Consider the following 16,458-nt stretch of genomic DNA (forward strand, 5'->3'; position numbering starts at 1 on the left):
CCTTGTTGGGTCCCAATTTAGGCAGCCCTTGTGCTCTCAAATTCCCTAGGTGTTAGTGGAGGTATCCTGTCTCTCCTGTTTCCTGGAAGAGTGTATCCAATGCACTGTCACAGAACTGGCAAGCCCAGTTACAGTACCATTGCCCTCACTTTGCTGAATGCTTGTCTTTGGGGATATTAGCTCTGTGGGTGCTCTGGAATCCATAAATAATCATCTTTTTTGTGGCAGGGTGGGTATAGACCCCATAGACAGACTGTGCAGAATCCCAGAACACTGATGCCCTTTGCTTGTCACAAGAAGCATAAACAAAAATAATATACCATTTGTACATTTCTCTGATTTAATTTCCTCATCAGTTTAGAGAGTTCACTGGGCCAGATGTATCCCCTCGGCTATTGTATTTTCCTTGTAGCTAGACCCATGTTTTCTAGACCATGATGTGTTCACGACCAGTGTGATTTCTCTGACTATCACTGCTCCAGCAACTCCACTGGATGACCCCACCACCTTTGTTATGAAAGCCTAGCTATCTTTTCCTTTTTTTGCATAAACTGTGTGTGTTTTGCCTTCCCATTTTTTGGTTCCTGCCCTTTCAAATATCTGCTTTTTCCCTTCTGCTTGTTCTACTTGGGAAATTTGCAAGTTTACTGTAGAGAACTGATTTTCCCCCGTATCTGCTTAGTTTGTGCGCTGTATTGCCAACATAGACCTATTTGGTTCCACATAATTTAGAAAGACAATTTAGAGGAGATGTTACCTACAGACTGCATAACCTTAACAAAATAATGGAACAGAGAAGTTATCTTTCCTATATTAGCACAGGCATACTCTTTTTTCCTAATATTATCCCAGAAGGTAACATAAGCATCGAGTTGCTGACTTGTGTCATTTGAAATTACACTGCTTCAATGCTGTACTGGCCAGGATCATTATCTGCTTTTTTTTTTTTTTTTTTTTTTGTTCGTAGAGACATCATTCTAACTCTTTTAAACTCTTACCATTTTGGAACAGGGAGATAGCAGCATGTAGCTGCTTTGTTTCACTGTTTACTGGAGTGCAACCTTTGACATCCTACTCCAAAACCAAAGCTTTATTTGAAACGGATCAAGGTCAAAGGGGTGATGCTGCCTGATACAAGTTCTGAAAGCAAAGGAAATGCCAGGTTTTTTATATTCTTTCTAACCAGAACCAAATACATATATGGTTATGTTTCACTAGGAATGAACGAATTGGTAGTTTCAAAAATCCTTCTGCATCCGAAATACATTATATAAGCTATATTTATGCCTCTCTCTAAGACACTGCAATGCAATAGCACCATCAGAAATACTAGTTAGTGCTCAGTGTTGGCAGGTATGTACCGCTTTGTACGGCCATCTTGTACTGTTCCCTCTCATCTGCTTTCTTGGTGTTTTTAGGATTTCTTGCTGAAAAAAGAATATAAAGCCCCGGAGTACAATCTAACAACCACTGGGGTTGAGCTGGACAACGTAACAGCTTTTTGGGATGAGGTTAGTACTTTTACCCAAACTAAATTAAAACACAAGAGTGTATCTTTTTTACTTATATTTGCTTTGGTGTTCTCTAAAAAGAGCAGCCTACGCTCCTTCATTTTAACTGGCTTCAGCTATCATCAGGCAAGGAATATATGGCAAGTAATTAATGCATAATATCAAATTATCTGCGGTTGAGAAACTTTGGAAGAGACCTTTTAATAAGTGTTAAGGCCTGTAATAAGTAGTTATTTCTGATTTAAGCCAGCCTGAAAACAGAATCAGGCTGTGGCATGTATAAACATTGGAAAGCAGTTCTATAGTAGGCAAATTTTGTTTGTGTTCACAAATTTAGGAGCAAGTCCAATACATACATTAAAAGATATATGTATTTAAGAATATAATAAATATGTTATAGATAGTAAAAGTAACATCAGAAAAGTAAGTTCATAAGTTTTCATAAATCCATAGTATGATATACATGTCTGCATATGCATGTTTTATTTTTTATGTACATACTAATACACATCTGTGTTATGTTGCAGGGAATTGGAGAGCTGTTTGTAAAAGCAAACCAGGAAAACAACAACAGCAAAGCTCCTAGCACTGACAACAGTCTCTTCTTCAGTAATTTTCCCCTTCATGCCTCTCCTGTTCTCCAGGATATAAATTTCAAGATTGAGAAGGGACAGTTATTAGCTGTTTCTGGATCTACTGGAGCAGGCAAGGTATTTCTGTTTCTGTTGTTTCAACAAAAGTCCTAACAATTTTAAGGAATAACATTGTGTTGTTATCTATATTGTTACCTGTATTACTGTATTCTTGCTATCCTGTGCTCACTGTAAAAATGACGGCTGCAGGAAAAAGTATGAATAAACTGTAAGTTTCAGTAAAATGGCCAATAGTTATTTGAAGTGTTACTCTGTGGCCAACATGAGAAGGAGTTTGCTGGATATTTTTTGTACATACAAGGATACAGACTTAATAAGGAAAGAGCAATTTAGAGGAAAAAATAATGGAAAGAATCTTGTGAGACTGCCCCTGCATATTGTAAAACTTGTCAAAGGATCTTTGGGCCTGACAACATGAAACTGTGACTTGACAGATTTTTAGATCTTTGACTGTTACGTCCCAGCTTTGTTGACTGTTTATTACACCACTGGAATGGCTTTGTAACTTATTTTTCCTTGTATTTCTCAATTCTATTCTTTGATCTAGTAGCCAGTGATGTGTGACAAGGTTACTGCAAGGTACTGATTAACTTTGAAATTATAACATGTCAGTACTGAAATTGCAATCAATTCTTTTATGAAGGGAAGTAGTAAATATACTTAGGTCATGTATTCACGTAAATGAGTTAACAGTTACAGAAGAAAATTCAGATCACACTGAGTAGCTTCTGAGTAATTGTATATACATACACAAAGAAGTTGTATTTTTCGAGGCAATACAGATAAAAGGCTTATGTATACTAGCAAAATCGTAAACATGAATTGTGTTGTACAAAGAAGAAACAAAATAGTCACTGATAATGTTAAAAATCAAATAACATACTCCATAAGTACTAATACCTTATGTCTGTATGTGTCTCACAGATGCTCATGTTTTTACCTTGTAAAATTACTGGAAGTTTAATTAAAAATACATACTTTTGCAGCAGCATGCCTTTTTTACAAGTTATCTTACAGAATTTTATCATTCATTGAATAAAGTTTCTCTCATTTCAGAGGCCTTTCAGAACCATACATATCATGAAAATATCCACTAATTGCAGCTGGCACTAGATCAGTACTTAAAGGGACACTCTTTACAAGACAAATGTACCATTTAAGTGACTTAGCAGGGTGACTCTCACTTTGTTTAGCATTTCTTATGGTTGTACAGGTCTCTGATATATTAACCAGGTGTTAATGATTTTTCAGACTTCTCTTCTGATGTTGATAATGGGAGAATTGGAGCCTTCGCAGGGTAAAATTAAACACAGTGGAAGGATATCCTTTTCACCTCAAGTCTCCTGGATCATGCCTGGAACAATAAAAGAAAACATAATTTTTGGTGTATCCTATGATGAATACCGATACAAGAGTGTCATCAAAGCCTGCCAACTAGAAGAGGTCAGTCGTCTAGGACTCTTAAGATCTGTAACCCAACCCAAGTGAAAAACCCCAAAGAAAAAGTCAGGGAGTGGAGCTTTTAGTAAGCAAGACATTTCTGAGATTTAAGAAACTCAGTCTGGCATCCCAGTTTTGTGGAATTGCAAGTCAGCCTGTTGCCAGTTCCTTGGGAGATAAACTGAGTGTGCTAGTTCTGGTAGTTTACACAATAGGAGCTAAATGAGCTGGCTCGGATATTATAAGGTGTCTGCCTTCTCAGTCTTTGCTAGTTAAAAACCTGGGTAAACACATTCATGTTAAAGAAATGATGTAAAAAGTGTTGTTCCTACAAAATTTTTTTCATGTTTCTTCCCCATAAAGAAGCTTTTCCTTACAATCTTGGAAATGAACCTGTTTTCCTCCTTTCTTTTGCACTTCAAAAATGGCTCCAGGGATAATTAGAACTCTGTGCCAGAAAGCTGAATTATTTAGAGGAAAATCTTGACTGAAGTTGGGTTTTCCTGTGTGCACGTTGAAAATTCTCACACTGGAAATTATTGCAGGATCAATCCTTATGTGACATGTAGCCCACAATTAGTACAATGAGGTGGAAATGTGCTTGTGCGTGTTTGGTGTTGCCAGAGGGTAGTGTAGGAAAAGATATCTTTTCACATTACAAGATACAAAAGGAGACAGCATTTTAGACCTTTCCACCCTTATTGCTATGCCTTAAGATCAGGCATTTTGTCTGTAGCATGTAGGTGAAAACAATAAATATTTAACTGTGCTGTGTAGGATCTGTCTTTAGGCCACACAGTGAAACACTTTCCTTTGGTGCCAGTCAAGCAAGAAAACAATAGCCAGTCTGTTTAAAAATAAGATGAGGTTACAGCGCTTTATCTCGGAGCAGGGTATAGTTAAGCGATAAAGTAATCTTTTCTTATATGTTTATGGCCATTTCAGCTTCTGTTTGGATTGTGGTTTGCTGGAAGTCTTTGAAAGCTTCTGAAGACAGAATTAACAACTTCTGTGTCAGGCTTTCTGAAGAGAGTAGTCCTTAACCCCAGCCGTAAAAGTTGTAGTTAATGCCAAAAGTCCAAGAAACAACTGGCTTCAGCAGTTCAAAACTGTCCTTGCCCAAAGAGGCTTCTCAGCCTGGGCCCTTCCTAGAGCAGAAGGTGGTTAATGATGGCTGACTGTCTCGGTGCCAGTGGGACGGCTTGGGGTCTTGGTGTTGTTGGGACGGCTCACTCTCTCGGCGTCGGTGGGATGTCTCAGTGTTTTGGTGTTGGTCGGACAGCTTGGTGTCTTGGTAGGCTGCAGCTCCTTTGCCCTCCAAACAGGCTCAATCAAGCCAGCTTTGATCTGTGTTGGTACAGCTCTGTGTGGAATGATGTGCTTCACCTCCTAGCAGGGCTAATTATTTGAGATCAAGTTTGATACTTATAAGGATATTTTCTTCTGGACTGAAGCTGAATAAATTGGCCTGGCCTGAGGAGAAGGCAGAATGGTCTGCAAGGAAGCCAAATGCATTACCTTTTTGCTATTATGCTTTGTAGGGTCTTTAGCTTTTACATCTTAGTTGCTAAACAGGACAGTATGGCAGATTGAAGGATGAATTTCAAATATTAATTCCCTGTTTACTCCCCAGTGTGACCTTTTAGGGGTTTATTACAAGGGTTAGTGCTTTGTTGGATTGGGTTTGTGTGTGTTCTCATTCTTCAGAAAGGAGAGGTACCAGAGGGTTTTTGCCTAAGAAAGTTCACTTTGTTGCCCCCTTCTCTGCAACTCTGCTATGTAGTTACATAGTCCACCTGAATGTAGGCCTGTTGCCGAGTCTAGTTCTTCTATGGGCTTTTCAAGGTGAACCAAGTATTAGCGATAAAAGAGAGTTTTATTTCCTTATTGCACATATGCTGGAACTCAGTTAACATACAGCTCTTAACAGGGGCTAAGTGAGATTTACTTCCAAGCTCCATGCTCACAAAAACTTTTTTGGGAATACAAAGCCATCTTCTTTGACCCAGTGAGCAAATAGATGTGTTACTACTGCAAAAAGTAACATACCTGCAAAATGCCCACCATCACCCTATAGAGGAAGCATACTGAAGATCAAGTCCAATTTCTAAATTTGATGACTTGTTCCCTTTGTCTTCATTAGTGCCAATAAAGTACTACAGGTTACTCTATGTGGGTCACATCATACCATCTACATAGGTTTGGGCCTTCCTGACACACAGTGAGTATCCTGTTCTTGTCTGTCAGCAGAACGGGACACTGAAGCTGGGTGACTTCATACAAGTGCTTTGTACTTTGTTTTAGGTCTATGGAGATATTAAAGTGAAATTAAGCAAGTGTAACTTCAATAATTCGGGGTGCATGAGAATTTTCAGAAAAGTCAGCACTACATTTTTCTGCCTTACTTTTTGGATTGGTACAGTTGGATCAGTGTAGTTGATTTGCTAAGGACTTATCATTTACAGCCTCTTTAGAGTTGCTAGGTACTTGAGGTAAATTTATCTCAAAGTAATTATGAAAGATGGAAAGTGCAAATAAATATTTCGCAGAGCTTTCCATATTTTTAGGTGTCCAAGAATAACATTGTCATTGTATAGGAAATCAGATCTTTATTTAGAGGTTAGAAAGTGTTATGTGTTAGATTTTTATTCTGTAAAGCCCTAAAGAATGGCAAATCTGGTTATATTAACCATTACCTTAAAAATGGGTGTTCTTTGGTAGGTTTTTCTTGAATCGAGGAAGGATTGTTGATGTTTTTCTAAAAGATATTCTTGCAGCTTTACGTTTTGTTCTATTTATGTATGGAAGCATCAAAAGGAAGTTTAAAAAGATGGTTTCTTTAATGAATTTTGAATATTCACAATTAACATTACTGGAAAGCAAAGAAACTATGAGCAACAAAAGGATTTTATTTTATTTATTTTATTTCTTTTATCAGCTCACATAAGTTTATAGCAATTTAGAACACTAAAATGGGACATTTTTTAGTCCAAAGAGTTCAGGTAGCTACATGTTGTACTTCCTTGACCTGTATACTCAGCTTAAGAGATTTCTGCCTTCAGCTTCTTATTCTTGCTGCTTTGCTGCAATTCACCTACCCTCCAGTTGTGTCAGTACACCTGTTAATGATGTTGTACTGTGAAACAGAAGATGAAGATTAAAAAGAAAATTAATCTGATATATTGGAGAACTGCATCTCTCCTAAATATTATGCCAGTGTAGTTTGACAAAGTGTGTTTGTGTAGTGCACAATACATTAGGATCTCAGTCTGTGCCTGGATTTACAGGCTCAGTTAGTGTTTACACATCTCTCAAGTATCCTTTTTTCTCATGCATAACATAACTGTTTTCTCACCCAACACCCATCACATAGGTGCATGACTGATGAATGATTAGATGCAGTGAATCATGTCACTGTCTTGTGAGTCTACGTACGGGAAGATTGTGGTTTAATGGTGCTCATTTGAGTGTAGTTCCACTTGATAACACGTGGCAGCAGGATAGTGTCATAGGTTTCATGGCCCTTGGTCCTCAGAGCTCTGCTCTGTAGCTTTCTCTGGCACATGGGGATGCCAAGAGCAAGGGACACCTCAGTGCAACCCTGTACGAGTGTATGAGATCCGAGTTGTTGAAACAATCCACAGTGAAAGACAGTTGTGTGTCAAAGGCTCAGTGAGCACAGTTTATCAGGTCTAAGTGCTACTGATTGGCATAATTTCAGGATGTTGCTGCGTATATATATAACACTGAAGAAGCATGAGAAAGGTTCTCAAAGGCATCTCTCTGCATCAGTAAAAGCACTCCTAAGGTACTTTTTAAACTTCTGTTTGTACAGCTTATATGTGTGTTTTTATGGTAGTGTAGCCTGCTTTATATGTGTAAAATGATTCAGAACTTGATTATAATTACATTTCTTGATTATATTTTTCCTTTGAGGGTAAGTAGGGCATCAAGGGAGGTAAAATCATATTTTACAATGTTCTAATTATTGCAGTTTGGAAATGGGCAGAGGTAAAGAGAAGAGCAGTGGAAGGTGACAGAACAAAAGAAAGACTGCTTTGGAGTTGAGATAAAGGGACTGTAATTCAGAGCTACCTTAGCGTTCTTGATATCCTATAGAAACAGCCTTACTGGCAAGAATTATTTCTGAAAGCCCAGCACCAACTAAATACTGCTGCAGTGAGATATAAGTGGTGTGTAGACGTTGCCTTTATTCTTGTGTGATGCTGAACTCAAGGGAATGCTGATACATTTAAATTACATGATACATTCTGTGAGACATCACAGTAAAAAAAGTTTTAAAAAAAGGCATAGGAGAAGAGCTGTTTGTTCCTTCTCCACTGCTTTCTTCCTCTTTTTTTCCTTTCCTTGAGAAATAGCAAGCAAGCAGGGTGAGCACCTAATTTAACACGTCTTCTAAAATGATGGTCCCAGTTTGCAAATATGGAACTGAAGGCTTTCAACTTCTAGATCAAACTATTCCAGCACAGATCAGTGGTCCTTACCATTTGTCTTTTATTCAGAAGCTTTTTTGAAATAAATTGTTTGAATGGGTTTAATTTTGAGTGTGCAGGTATTATCACAAAACTATTACCTTTAAAATCTTATATTGGCATGCTATGATAGAGAGAAGCCAAGATGTAATTGGTATGGATTCTGAACTCATTTCCTAAAGACAGTCCCCATAGGCAAGTCTAAAGGTAGTTGAAAAGTAAGATAAGATTAATTGGTGCTGCCTCGGCTTATGCTACCTTTTTTTTTTTTTTTGACCAGGTGTGTTACCCTTTTATCAAGTACTTTTCATCACATTCATTATAAAAATCAATTAGCAAGAGAACGTGAACTTTTGCCTAGCACTTCAAATTAAGGACAAAGTATGAACAAATTTAACACTGAGAAACCATCCTGCATAATTCATTGATTTTTTTCCTCATTGCTCAATAGCAAAAGCCACTGGGAGATGTGACCTGGATGAGTTTATATGTCTATGGAACTTGCCACTAAATTTGAAGTAATTCCACAAATGTGACTTCCCCAGAGACTGAAGGGTTGTGTTAATGTCATGGCAGGGATAACATGAGTATAAACGGGAATTTGTAGGAGTAGCCAACTGGGTTTGCAAAATCCTTATTACTGATGTAATGAAAAATGGGGAAGGAATGTGGCTTGATTTCCAGATTTTTAGGTTGAAAAATCAGTATTAATAGCCTACTATACACAGGGTGTGAGATTTTTGTTTGGTTTTAGCACTTGCTAAATTAAAAAGGTAAAACCTTTGAACAGTTGAAACAGGAATCTTTATGTCTAAATGCTGTTAACATTGAACAAAATCATCCTAAGAGAATGCAATCCTCCAGTCAAGACTGCAGAAGCAGGCCCGTTATAGTTATTCTTGTTAAAAAATTAACAAGCATCGTATCCCGTTTGAAGGGGTGCAGTAGTTCATTAGTTTTGAAAACATGCTTCCATTACTTCCGTTTTTACCTTTTTGCAATGTAAGATAGATATTTTTCCACCTAGTTAGTTCATTTGATCCTTCAATAGTTACCTAAGAGGCCATAAACACATAATGGCAAACTACCTTTAAGAGATTACCACTCTTAAAGTAAACAAATGTTCTGATTTGAGAGCCACCAGCTGCTCATGAATATAATGTTTAACGTGGCATGCAAATAGAGCAAGTATTTCCATGCAAAATCAAATCATATAATAGTACTAAAGAAATCTGTGGCCAGATGCTGTGGGGTTTTGAGCTGGTTTTACAGAGAGTGCAGGAGATTCATTTTCATCTAAGAACTTAGATTATAGAGAGAATAACTAGAGGAAGAGACAGTCAATATGCCAAGCCCTGCTTTGTGTTCCTGCATGTTTGACGTCTCCTTGCAAAGGATGGCATCCATCCCTGGGTGACAAGTTCACTGCAATATCAAGGATGCCCTGAAACAGAACCACATATCCTTGCATCCCACTGTACTGCTCCAGTCCCTTTTATCTGTGCTGGTTTGGGGTTTATTTGGTTTTGGTTGGTTGGTTGGTTGGCAGATAACTAAATCAGTAGGAATTGAGAGGTTATTATGTCAGTGAGTGAAATACTTTCTGCCCCGATTTTGTGCCCGTTTTTCATGAGGGATATTGGCAGATAACAAAGCTTGTGGAAGAGAGGAACAATAAGGGTTCAAGTCTGGAGCTGAGTGCTTTGTAGTATGTAATTCTCTACAAGAGGATATTAAGAGGTAGCTTGGTTACCTAATCAGGTAGATGTCTACAGTGTAAACTACATGAGAGCAAGTTAGCCTGTCTTTGTAGCTGGGGAGAGCAACAAGCATGTCAAGGTGAAGTTCATCTCATCCTAATGTAAACAGCTAAAATAGCATAAATGCCTCTTTCAGGCAGAAAGTCCACATAATATGTCAAATCTTCCACTACAACCATTGCATCTCAGACACGTGGGCCCAAAAGCTGACTACCTTTATACTTTTTCCACCTTGTACTGGTATGATGCACTGGCATGATGCACTGGCATGAGCAGACTCTTCTAACTGCAGTTGTTGTCTGTGGCTCAAAATAACGGGCAGGTCAGCTGTGAGGCTGCTGACACAGTGAGTTCCCTAGGGGGACTAGAAATAAATAGGCTAGCACAGTTTCTTTATAGCAGGGGAGCATCTCGATTAGAGAAAAAAATACTCAAACTCCCAAATGTACTAACTTCAAGAAATTTATCAACGATCTAGTAAATATGTTTAACAGACCCCCCCTACACTCTTCTGTGTTGATATCATTTAGTTAAAAACCTGTTTCAGTCAAGACAACTCTTCCCAACCTCTTTCCCTCTCTTAGGTACACAGCTCTGGACTGATTACCTTGGATGTTGTCCTATCTTATGTGTCACTTCTAGAATCATATTTAATTCCCTTACCCTGCATTTAACCTACCCACACGCAACATACCGACTACTTCGTGTTTCAAAAATCTGTGTTTCACCATAGAGAAAGCAAGTTTTGCCAGCATTCATGTGAGTTTTGAGTGAGCCTGACACTCTGCTTAAGGTCACAAACTCTTGTGAAAACAATGTTTATACTTTTGGATCATGAATCCTTCATAAATGGTTCAGCTGAAATCTAGCAAAAGCCTTGGCTTCAGGAATCATAGGCAGAGAGAGAAGAGTTACCTAAACAAAATTTTAAAAAGTAATTTCTGATTTGAAATACTTTAAAGAGATCTGGTTTTCTGACTTCTCGCCCAGGAAAACGAGGACTTGAGTATGTTCAAGCTGGTTACCCACAAGCTAAGATATAAAAAATTACTGAAAATTCTTCATCTTTTAAAAATTAACAGAAATGTTCACTAGTGGGTACTAGTCTGAAACACAAGACTTGATTTCAGAACTTTAAAACTTCAAATTCTGCAGTTTAGTTCATATCTATCTTACTTCCAAGATAATTTATTTTCTGAAAATCAGGACAAATTGAAAGTTATGCTTTCTGCAAAATGACATTTCAAATTCCTTATCTAAAGATTTTTAGTAATCACTGAATTAAAATCTGGAGGTTTGTTTCAGTTCCATTTCTACCTTGTTGGTATATTAGAGTTGACTATGATTGCTTGGAAGTACAGAAATTGTCATGTTAGTGAGAAAGCAGGTAACAGTAAATTTTCCTCTTTTAACTAAAGAGAAAAATTATCAAATAGGGTGGAACAGTATTGCAGCTCCTGCTTGAAGCCCTTGCTGCTGCTTCTGCTTAACTTTTATGCTGCATTACTTGGCATTTTATATGATAAAGGCTTCAGTATTTTTCTTCTGATTTATTGCAAATAGTCCATATTACAGAAAGAGAATTGCAAAGTGTATTCAGAGGCAGCTTCTCTAAAACGCAGAGAAAGAAGGCAGCGAAAAAGGGAGGACTTTGGTAGATGAGAAGGAGGTAGTAATGTGAATGGGGGGATTTTCTGGGAACTGTGAAAATAAACATGGGGAATGTTAATGGCAGTGAAGAAAAGGAAGGGGATAGAGAGGGTAAAGAAACTGGGACTGTAGAAAAACCAGAAGTGAAATAGAGGAAAGGGTTAGTGAAGATGAAATGGAGACAGTCAAGACTGCTCCTGTGTTCCATCAGTTTCATGACTGTTTTATCTTTTTGGAGGGAAGGCACAAGAGGGAAGATCAAAAACCTCAACATTAAGGATATATTTAAGGAGGAAAGAGGGGCCCCATAAATAAAATACATATATTCTATTGTTAGAGTAGTTTGAGTAGGCTTGGATATATAAAGCAACTATATACTGAAAGGTATGGTTCTTAGAAACTGTTTCTGTCATGCTTCATTATCTTAATTGTTGCTAATGTTTTATCAAATTATTTTGGTAACAATCTCTACAGAAAAGACTTGGGAGTGTGAAGTCTATTCTGAGGTTTCCTTTTTTTATAGCAAGACCATGTTTTCTATTCACCCTGAAAAGAGATACTACATTAAACTATCTCGGCTATATTCTTCCATACTAAGCCCAAAGGTATTATGAGGGTCATCCCTTTGCTGCTGAGGTAGATGAGTATGACATTTACACTGTTAAAAATGCAAACAGATATTAGAAGGGGTGCCTTCTCCTTGGGTGTGCAACTTGAGTTTTGTTAGCTGCTGATATTAGAAGCACCCAAGAAAGTAATTAATATCTTTGGGAACTGTGGGTGGTTTCTTCTCTGAATAGCTACCAATAGGTTTCTCAATTTAAGCATTTAGAAATAGATATGTTAAAGAAAATTCAGTGGCTACTTCATTAATATGCTGGGGTTTGTGCCGTTCAGCAGCATTACATTAGGTTTGTCCCTGGCTTGATTTCACTTCCTGCATAAAATGACAGCAAGGATGTATTTGGACCAGCCCTATGTACTTTTTTACAATAGGTAATGCATGTTCCAACAAATAGCATTGTGTGTCTATTGGACTTCATCACTCTGTTTACGCCTTTGAAAGAAATTACTAGACATTTCTTAATTATTATAATTACAGACTGAAAAGTTCTTTGTGTGTTCCATGCCATATATTATCCTGAGGTGAAGGGTAGAAGAGAGCAGAAGGGGAACTCATTAAAAGTCTGATTAAAATTCCATGTTGACACACCTGCAAAGAAACATGTCTGATGAAATCCCACCACCATTTAAAACAATGGGAACCCTGGAAATAATTTCAGTAGGGCTAGGATTTTACCGTGCTTGCAGGGGAAGACACACTGGTCCCAGTTCTTCACCTGGGCTTTTTTAGAAGAAGTAGAGTCAGGAAACAGCAATGGCACCAGCACCATTACAGGCAGCAGTACTGGTAGAAATGGGAAACAGTTGAAATCAGCTTAGATATCTAGATACTTAACCATGCAAACCCCCATGTTCAGGTGAAGACACTGGGTAAATGTCAAAGTTACAGATGAATAACATGAGTCCGACATGCATAGTGAAACCACAAGTGATCAGAGCAGGTCATCTCAAATAAATGCCAGAAAAGCTTTTATGCCAGAATTTCACATGTTCTCTCTAAATACTTCATGACCTATAGGAAGATGATTTTGTTCAAAAAATCTTCCTTTAAAAATGTTGCTGGCACCGATTTTCACATCTCTTTTTCTGCAGATAACTGAGCTGTTATCTTAGTACCAGGGATTGACTTGTGTGGCTCTTCTTTAACAAGAGGGAAGTAACTAGTTAACATGAGAAGAATTTAAAAATCACCTGCAATAGATTTTCCATACATAAGAGCATCTTGATTTTAAGGTCAGAATCCTCTAAGTCAGGAAGTAAACGCTATTATCAAATTAAAGAGTTGGGAGAATCTCCCATTTCCTGACAGACCAGGCAGTCAATTTCTAGTCCTTGTGTGGCTGAACCTTTCATCTGTCACTGATCCAGGGCTGAACAGCATTGTTCACTCTGTTCCTGAGGTCAGGGCAATTTACAGGGGAGGAAGAAGGAAACATTTCTCTGGAGGGATTTTTATTTATTTATTTATTCTGCAAAACCTCAGAAGCTTGGAATGCCAAAAGGCTGCCCAACAGAGAGCGATTAACCATCAACATTACAGCAGGGGTGATCAAAACTGGATTATATCTGACTTTGTATGAAATGCGAACTTCTGGAGAGCAGCTCAACTTAGAATCCCAGGTCGTATTGCCCTGGAAGTGCTTCACCTGTCTTCCAGTCTTTTTCCCAGAAGCCACAGGATTTCTGTGGGTGCTGCAGAGTGCACGCAGGCAGCTGAGTTCCTGTGTGCCCCTCGGCTGCCTGCAGGAAGAGAGACCCCAAAACAGACCACCTCTTCCAGAGCACTGCCTACAGCCTGCTCCCAGAAGCTCACCTTCTGAGGGGTTTTGCATGCCTCTTCCCCCCCCCCCCCCCCCCCCGAAGTTGCACTAAAAGGAAAATCTTGGTAAAGCATGAGAACACTGGAGCTGATTTTGCATGGTATCAGATGCCTCGGTCAGCTCCCTTGGCTGCGGGGAATCCCTGCCTTGGGAGAGGGAGGGCATGCAGAGGCAGTGAGAACGGCAGTCCGGTGCTGCCGAGCAGGTAGCGCAGGCACTGGGAGCTCCTGGGACGCTCGGGCTTCTAGCTGAGCACATGGCAAACTGCCCTGGAGTTGTACCCGCTGGAGACCTAGGCTCCGTGGGGCACAGGGAGGTCATCCAGCCCATTTTTCTGGGAGAAGTCCCCTGAAACTACTACCACCACCACAGTGATGGTGGTGTCACTGTATTGGCTTAAGGATGTAGGCCAGGTAAGGCTTGAAGGCAGAATTAATATTTTTTTTGTTAGAGCAACTGTAAAAGTAGAAAAACTAGACAGCCTTCAGGCACACAAGCCATTCTCCATGTCTCCACTTCCATGAATTATTGTGGTTTGCATGGATCCTCTCAAGAAAATTTCTGGCCATCTCTGACAGTGGGGCATGAGGATGTCCTTTTCTCCTTTCTCTGTCTCACATGAGAGTGAAATGGTATTTTCTTTTTTTATCATTGGCTGAAGATTCATTTTTAGCATAGTCATGAGTTGTAAGTAACTTAGAGCCCAAGCAGTGGAACTTCACTGCCAAACCTTTTGCCAGCCTTGAGCATTCCTGGCATTCCTGGCTAGGAATTTTTGCAAGCCTTTTTTAATGAACCTGCCTGAAGTTAAATTTCTCTGGGTTTTGAAGAGCTCAGATGCAGAGCTTGCTTCTTGCTCTCCCTAACTTCAGTGGCAAGTGCGTTTATCGTTGTTATTTGACAGAAAACTGAAATGGTTGATGTCTTGGTTTGATATTGTATGAAGGTACATTCCTTGCTTTTATGGTGATCTAGCAATTAAGACAAATATTTGTTCTTGAGATCTTGCAGCTTGTGGTTGCTCTCTGTGATAGAATGACATGTTTTCTTTTATCACCGTTTCTGATTACATAAACAAATGAAAGAAAGAAACCTCTGTGGGGCTTTTTTTTTTTTTTCAACTTCTGTCTAACCTATCCGTACACTGTTGTACACTATGCTTCCATCCAGTCTGTAGCTTGAGTTTCTTGGGTATGGAAAATACACGTCTGATTCTTAAAAAAAATTTATTAACAGGATATTTCCAAGTTCCCGGACAAAGATTATACAGTGCTGGGTGAAGGTGGAATAATTCTGAGCGGAGGCCAGCGAGCACGAATCTCACTAGCAAGGTGAGTATTTTGCTTTCTATGTAGTGTACTGTTTCATGTATAAAGAAAGTATTATGACTAAGCACTTAAATACATGGGGACCAAGTCCTGCTAAATAAATATCAGGATCATCATTTTACTATCAGAAATCTGCGGTTTGCTATGCAATTGTGTTTGTGGTACACCTGCATATTTATTTATTGAATTTGAAAAGTTTGATGTCAGATGCTTGCTATGGCTTAGCTGAAGATGAATCTTTCCCTTCCTGATGCAAGATGCTGTTTGGAGATTCAGACCTTTAAGTGTAGCTTTCTAAGTAATGAAGAAACCCATACAAATAAGAAATATTCCAGGATGTTTCCCTGCTATGACACTTCTACAAAGCAGTTTATGTATTGATTTATGATAAAGTCCCTCTCTGCAGGTAACAAAAATGAAAAAAATGCCATATTTCAAAAAATGCTGCTAATAGTTTTGGTCTTTTTCTGTTCTAAAAAGAAAAAGTGGAAAGTGATGGCTAGTCAGTACCTGTGAATAATGGTCTGGCCTTGTCTGTTTGACATTCCAACATTAGTAATTCTGAAGGTCTACAGAACAATAACATAGGTGTTTGTCTTATAAATTAGCTATGTGTTTCAGCAGAATCACTTAGCTATCATCAGAAATCCAGTAATGACAGCTCCAATGTGTAAATGGCCCCATTTATTTCTGTGCCAAGTGTAAATTGTGCTGGTTCCCATGCTCAGAACACTTGATAGAAGTAAAATCACATTACGGTGATCCACACTGGCATGCCATGAAAGATGTACATGTCTGTGTGAGGCTAAAAGATGGGTTCATAAAAATAGAGAGGCTTTCAGTGTGGATCTTTCTAGTGGATTTGTGAGAGGGAAGAGGCATGTGTATTGTTTTGTTTTATGCAGTAAGATAAGAGAGGAGAGGAGGAGCAGGCAAAGCTTTCAGAGCAAAAAAACCCCAACCAACAAAACCCCAACCAACAAAACCCACTTAGATTTTCATTTAAAATGCAACATTTACATGAAGTATTGCCCAGATTCTATGAATAATCATGTCTGTCACTTTTCAGATGGTCACAGCTCATTTACTGGAGGGTTGCTGAACTGATATATTTATTGCCAGCTATACAATTAGTATTTTTGAAATAAATAAAAGTCCCAAAGACAGAGGCTGTATCTC

At 38.6% G+C, this 16,458-nt stretch overlaps 1 protein-coding gene across 1 annotated transcript in view; it reads left to right on the plus strand.

Annotated features, from left to right (window-relative positions):
- Positions 1-16,458, plus strand: part of CFTR (CF transmembrane conductance regulator) — an 88,267-nt gene that overhangs the window by 26,806 nt on the left and 45,003 nt on the right. The window contains exons 9-12 of the mRNA XM_075059114.1: positions 1,419-1,511; positions 2,039-2,221; positions 3,416-3,607; positions 15,188-15,282. Coding sequence (XP_074915215.1) covers positions 1,419-1,511; positions 2,039-2,221; positions 3,416-3,607; positions 15,188-15,282 — 563 coding nt within the window. The remainder of the gene's footprint in view (positions 1-1,418; positions 1,512-2,038; positions 2,222-3,415; positions 3,608-15,187; positions 15,283-16,458) is intronic.

Source organism: Buteo buteo, chromosome 28 (genome assembly GCF_964188355.1).
Source record: "Buteo buteo chromosome 28, bButBut1.hap1.1, whole genome shotgun sequence".
In the NCBI taxonomy this organism is placed as follows: Eukaryota; Metazoa; Chordata; class Aves; order Accipitriformes; family Accipitridae; genus Buteo; species Buteo buteo.